At 39.1% G+C, this 5,979-nt stretch overlaps 3 protein-coding genes across 3 annotated transcripts; 1 reads left to right on the forward strand and 2 right to left on the reverse strand.

Moving 5' to 3' along the window:
• Positions 1 to 355: 355 nt before the first annotated feature.
• On the reverse strand, positions 356 to 1,219 carry LOC6571126. Its single transcript, XM_001997296.3, has 3 exons — positions 1,058 to 1,219; positions 599 to 1,002; positions 356 to 536 (listed from the first exon to the last, which is right to left on the reverse strand). Exons 1-3 carry the CDS (start codon positions 1,217 to 1,219, stop codon positions 356 to 358), a joined length of 747 nt encoding a protein of 248 aa, XP_001997332.3.
• Positions 1,220 to 1,700: 481 nt separating this feature from the next.
• LOC6557971 lies at positions 1,701 to 2,606 on the reverse strand. Its single transcript, XM_032734493.1, has 3 exons — positions 2,484 to 2,606; positions 2,002 to 2,423; positions 1,701 to 1,943 (listed from the first exon to the last, which is right to left on the reverse strand). The coding sequence occupies exons 1-3, from the start codon at positions 2,604 to 2,606 to the stop codon at positions 1,766 to 1,768; spliced, it is 723 nt and encodes a 240-aa protein (XP_032590384.1). The 3' UTR covers positions 1,701 to 1,765.
• A 1,444-nt stretch (positions 2,607 to 4,050) lies between these two features.
• On the forward strand, positions 4,051 to 4,870 carry LOC6557908. The gene is made up of 4 exons (XM_001985544.1): positions 4,051 to 4,167; positions 4,220 to 4,339; positions 4,398 to 4,633; positions 4,717 to 4,870. The coding sequence occupies exons 1-4, from the start codon at positions 4,051 to 4,053 to the stop codon at positions 4,868 to 4,870; spliced, it is 627 nt and encodes a 208-aa protein (XP_001985580.1).
• Positions 4,871 to 5,979: the final 1,109 nt, after the last annotated feature.

Here is a 5,979-nt window from a genome sequence, read left to right on the forward strand (position 1 = left end):
TCGAGTTCAATGTGGGTGTCCAGAGAGGGAAGTCGTTTATCTTCGGAAGAGCTGGGAAGGCAGCTGAAGAGTGATCTCTAGTGTTTAGTATTAAAAATGTATTTAGAAATATCAGATGTGTTAACACTGAACACGCGCTTTACAACTGCAATGCTGATGATGGTAATAAATAAAGTTTAGATATTTTTATAATTTATATGCAATAACCTTTTACCCGGTAACCGGAAAGGCATTCAATTAATTAGCTTAGGGCAATGAGTAGATCAAAAGAAAAACAACTTTTATCACATGATTACTTATACTACATTTTCAGAGTACCTTACCGCTTACAAGAGTTTCTATCAATTGTTATTTTTTAACCCAACATCTTAAGAAATTCACTACCCAAATGATGCACATCAGAGAAATGCTCCAAGAGTGATTTTGGACACTTTACATAAACCTTATCACAATCGGCACCCGCGTGTCCCAAGCGTTCGGCCTGCAGATAATCGTTATCCGTATGCTCCGACAGGGCATCTTTTGAGCTGGAAGGACTACATACAAATATACAGTTAGTTCAGTATGTGGCAAGTTCACTCGCACGCGTTCCACTCACGTCAGCAATATGTGCAACAGATCCCCCAGCAGACCGTTGCGTTCATCAAATGGAGCTGCTGAGCTCTCGCAGATACTCTTTAAAATACACTGCCGTCCATTGAGATGCATGCGCAGAGCCATCGTCTCGAAACTTTTGTAAATGGACCAGCGATATCCGTTTAGCTCCTGTGCGGTGTCTTCCACATCTCTTGAGGCAAGGCCCAGTTCTTGATCAGTTTTTTGCATGACATGCTGAAATATTGTCGCATTATCCATGAGCATTCGGTCTGTTATGTCCTGGAACTCCTTTGTGCGAAGGTGCTTGGCCTTATTGGGCAACAAATAGTGGGCCTTGAACACATAGCCAGTTGTAATGGACTCAATGTCGAGATCATCCACTGGTATACCAAAGCCAGCTATAAACTGTAATTAAATCGCATCAGTACTACAAAGACTGGAGTTAATGAAGCATACCAACTTTGAATCTGGCGGGGCGGGAACGCGGATAGATGAGGGGCAGCCAGCGTGCCTTCCGCACCAGCAGATCACTTTCATAGCTATGGCTTTCGTTGTAGGCTAAAATAACAGTCAAATGAGCCAAACTAAGTGCTATTAGCCACATCAGCCGTATATGTGTCATATTTGTATCATTCGATTATCCTTTGCCCAATTTTCTTCAGGTATGCCAAACCTCACTGACTCGCTGTTGCCTGTTAACTATACTAACAACTTTGGAGAAAACAACTTCTTACTTTCTTTTATAAAACGAAAGTGCCAACTGATAATTCAAATTAAGCACAATACCAAGTTGAAGCCGTTGAAACATGTTAGCCATGTCAAATATAACTGACGACACTATCTGTTCATTTAGCTTATGGCTGTTAGAATCTATAAATTTCCTAAAAACTGCAGACATCGCGTTCTCTCAATTTACACCTTTACTATCTTCCAATAAATACACTAGATCAAACATAGATTATTAATTTGAGTAGATGAAAATTAACCTACATTTGAGAACAACTTTTATAGTTAAAATTTAAAAGAGAATTTGGGCATACTTGATTTAATTTGATGTACTCAATTAACACTAATATTAAAGTCAGCTGAAAATAAGCCAGATTCTTAAATAATTTTAAATTCTTGAAATCTTTGAAATTCACTTTGCTAGAATACAAAATTCTGCGTATTATTGCCAAGAACTTAACATTTCCAGATTGTCGTTCAGTTCACTAAAGTGTTGCAACAAACTGCGACTGCACTCTTTGAAGACACGCTCACAGCCTGCCCCCGTTTGTCCCACCTTCTCGGCGTAGTAGTACTCATTATCCGCATGCTCAGACAACTTATCCACCGATGAAGAGGGCCTGTAAGCAGTTTAAGACTCAGGCCAGTTGATGTTTCAAAGACAAAAGCTTTACTTACGTCAGGAGTATATGCAGTAGATCGGCAATGAGTCCATTGGTTTCATGAAAGGGTTCCTCGGCTACCTCGCAGATGCTCTTCAAGACACAGATGCGTCCCTGGTAGCCCAGACGTTTGGCCAGACCCTCCAGACCCCTGTACACCGTCCAGCGGTAACTGCTCAGCACCTGATTAGTTCTAGTTAGTAGCTTCCTTGTGCTCTTGCCCAAATCATCGACACCGACCAGAAAGTTCTCGAACATGGGTCGATGCCTACGTGCTCCAACGGATCCCAACGTGGGCACCTGGTGAATGGGCAGAGCTGTCGGCGTTCGAAGCGAAGTTGCCGTTTCGGGCAGCCAGTATTCTGCCTTGAGGACATAGCCTGTCGTTACCGCCTCAGTTTCGAGATCCTCTAGTGGTAAACCAATGCCACCTATAAACTGATTAAGAAATGGTTTTCTTTTTAATCTTCAGCCTGGAAATCTATTAGCTCTACACACCATAACACGAGTGGGAGATGTAGCTGGAAAGATGAGCCACGGTATAGGAGCCCTCCTGCTACGATCGTGTTTTGATAGGCTGCCATAAGCAGCAATTGTACTCGTAAACAAATTACAGATCATATTTATATATAATAGTCTACTTATTCCCGCTTTCATTTTTTAATTATTTCGTAGTAATTTTAAATCACTTCACTTTTGCAGACGTTGTTAATGCTTTGCCCATCAGCGAGTTACTGATTCTAACAGCATATACACAAAAACAAAACTTGCTAAAGTTCTCGCTTGAGCATTTATTACCGAAACAGCAACAGTCTTAAGAACAACAGTCTGTTGTCCAGAGTCTGCTTTCTTGCAACACTGATAAATTGTTACAAATTCTATTAATTAGCACCAACCGATTAACGCTTTCCACTCAGCAGACAGAAAAGTTTGCTTTGATACTGTGTAAAACTTGCATTTTCTAGTTTTAACTCAGCTATTTGGGTTACTTGGTTGGCTACTCAGTCTTAATGCAATAATAGCTTTAAGCACAACTGTTAAGCCAAAGATGCGAGATTATGAATATTTAAGACTTACTTTAATTATATTTCAATATTTTACTTATAAAATTGCTAGTGTTGTTTTTATCGGCAACAACCGACAAGCAAATCTACTTTGATCTTGATTAAATTACCTGTTTAATTAAGACGAGGTAGTTTTTTTATATATATTATTCATTTATTTTACTCTAATTTGTACATTTTAAAATTTATGGACAGTTTTAGTAAACATTAAATAAATAAAGAAATTAAAATAAATATAAAACAAGACCATTTCAATTTCTATCTATCCGCCTGCCCGAAAAAGTCGATCTCTGAGACTCCTAACAGCAGAAACCACAAATTTTGCAATACAATCTCTAAAAAATCATATGCCAATCATGCCTCTTTCGTTGTACAGGTAAGTCCCCATCTTTTTATTACTTATTATTTTATTTTATTTGATTATTTTTCACAATTTTTGAACTCATGTTCAAAGCCATGAGTTCAAAAATTGTGAAAAGTCCCTCGTATAAGGTCTGCAATGGACTTTGGTATTTGCTACTTAATATGTGGTCTGCCTTCCCAAAGGCTTTTAATTTAGTTTTTATAAAGAATTCCGACATATTATTAAGGAAAGGTGTAATTATAAAGAATTCCGATATATTATTAAGGAAAGGTATAATTTTTAACGAATCTATACATAAAATAAAGTTCTTAATATATTTATATAAAAAGTGAATTCTTATGTTTGTGCGCAGTCAAATCTAAGATTCTATGCGTTCTTTATTTTACTTCTAATATAAACTTATTTATTTGTTTTATATTAGCTAGATGTTTTATAATTTGGGGTTCAAGTTTGAATTCTACTTGCACCACATTCTGAATATGAAATTCTTCGTGCCACTTTAAGCAACGCCCTGTCTCACCCTGTAGTGACTATTTGCTTTGACACATATTTCTTTCTGCTCATGTGCATGGTGCCACTTGCAACTTGCAACTTGCAACTCGAAACTTCTAACAGTTCACTTAGCGCATTGTTCGCGATGGGTTCAAGTCGCTCCCATTCTTGTGGCAACTTCTTAGTTGAATTGGCTCTAATCTTGCTGACTGTAAAGCTGACCAGTGCAGTGCTGTTCTTTCCACGTGGCTCTTCAATAGGAGTAAGCCATTTATATTTGAATAAAATCCCATTTTAGTAAATTTGATCTTTAGTTGTTGACCGCAGTTGCCATACCATTGGATCTGACATATCGCAATGTGTATATGGCCTTCAACTTTGAGTCCAACTACGGCTTGCCAACAAATAACTCCGTTAATGAGTGGATCGATAGGGTGAGTGCATATAGCTTGAATTCCCAATAGTCATCCTAAAATACGGCTTTACACATAGTGGGATCTCGATGAGCAATTTCTGGGCATTGGGAGCAATGTGACGCCCATCGATGGACGCAATCTGGAGAAACGTGCGATTTCACGTCACGACTTCTATCGCGCGATTGTTAACTATTTGGGTCAGTATGGCTACAATGGCAGCGCCTGTTTGCTGCGCACTATCTGCGAGGTGAGCGCAGCTCCGCTGGATGCCGACAACGGCGTATGGGGCAGCATATTCAAAATACTCTTCATGTAAGTCGTTGGGGTTAGCTACTCGAGTGACCCCATGCGAGGACAACTTCCAAATCTAATTAGTGGCCTCACGCCATTCACAGGCCAACGACAAGCGCCGCCGAGTTGCGGCTCCAGCACGTGGACAGCCTCTACGATGCTTCACATTTTGGCACGCGCGGAATGGACTCGGACTGTGCTGATTACGTGGCTGGTTGTGCGCACAGCATGCTGGACATGATAAGCGTTCTGCTTTGAATCTGCGTCATGCGTGGTCACACTCAGAGTGCATTTTCGTTATTAATTAAACAAACAATATCCCAGCATGCATATAAGATGTGGGCTTTAACCAACCTAAATTTGATGTTCTACTAATTAAACGTCTACAGTAAACGCCAATAAATTTTAAATTTAAAGCTAACTTAAATACAACATTGATATTCCTGATGGTCAGCTTTTCAAACAAAGACTTCACTTTCAAATACAAATGACAATGTATTTTAGGAACACAAACAAGTAAAAATGCTGTGTCGACTATGCGCTAGACTAGAATATACCCTGAACCCAGCTGTTAAATAAATATATTCTAGTTTACTCTCATTTCTTACGATTGACAATCCAAATGTTTGACAGTAACGAGATCAATATGAGAATACCTATTCGAATATAACCTGAGTATTTCTTATCAGATTTTCTTTGAATTTGTAGAATTGATGAATAATATAAAAAAGCTGCGCCTTTTCAACTGTTTCTATTATTGATATCGGAAAACGAAATGTATCGATAGACGATAAAGGGAAGCAGCTATCGATAAAATAAATTAAACCTTCTGTGCGCGGGATATACGAGAACTTATATTTCAAATTTGAAAATTTCTGACACGGTCAGATCCGGCAGTTGATCCTGATCAAGAATATATATATATATATATATATATGTATCAAGGCATCGGAGATGCTGCGTTCTGCGTGTTATACACTTTTGCACAAAACCAATATACCCTTTTAGCCATTTTTAATGGGAGAAGGGTATAAAAATGCGAAAATCTGTAGCAATGTTTGCATAACAAGCAGCCAACTAAAGTTGCTCGCCTGCTGCGTGAAATGTTTTAATTTCGCTTAAAGCGCTTAAGACACCGCATCGCTCTGGCAACAAAATCCAGATGATGGTGATGAGTACCGGCCCTAAGCTGGCCGCAAAAGGAATCCGTAAACACGCACACAGACACACATATATACACATGGGGTCCCAGGGTATATTTGCCGATGCCTCGCGTTTTGTTCAAGAGCAAGGCGTAGTGTTGAGCGTTGGTACCTTCTTTATTTCACTTACTTCATATTGTTTTTTTTTGGCAGCTCTTCGCCTCT

Source organism: Drosophila grimshawi, unplaced genomic scaffold (assembly GCF_018153295.1).
Source record: "Drosophila grimshawi isolate 15287-2541.00 unplaced genomic scaffold, ASM1815329v1 contig_44, whole genome shotgun sequence".
Lineage (NCBI taxonomy): Eukaryota > Metazoa > Arthropoda > Insecta > Diptera > Drosophilidae > Drosophila > Drosophila grimshawi.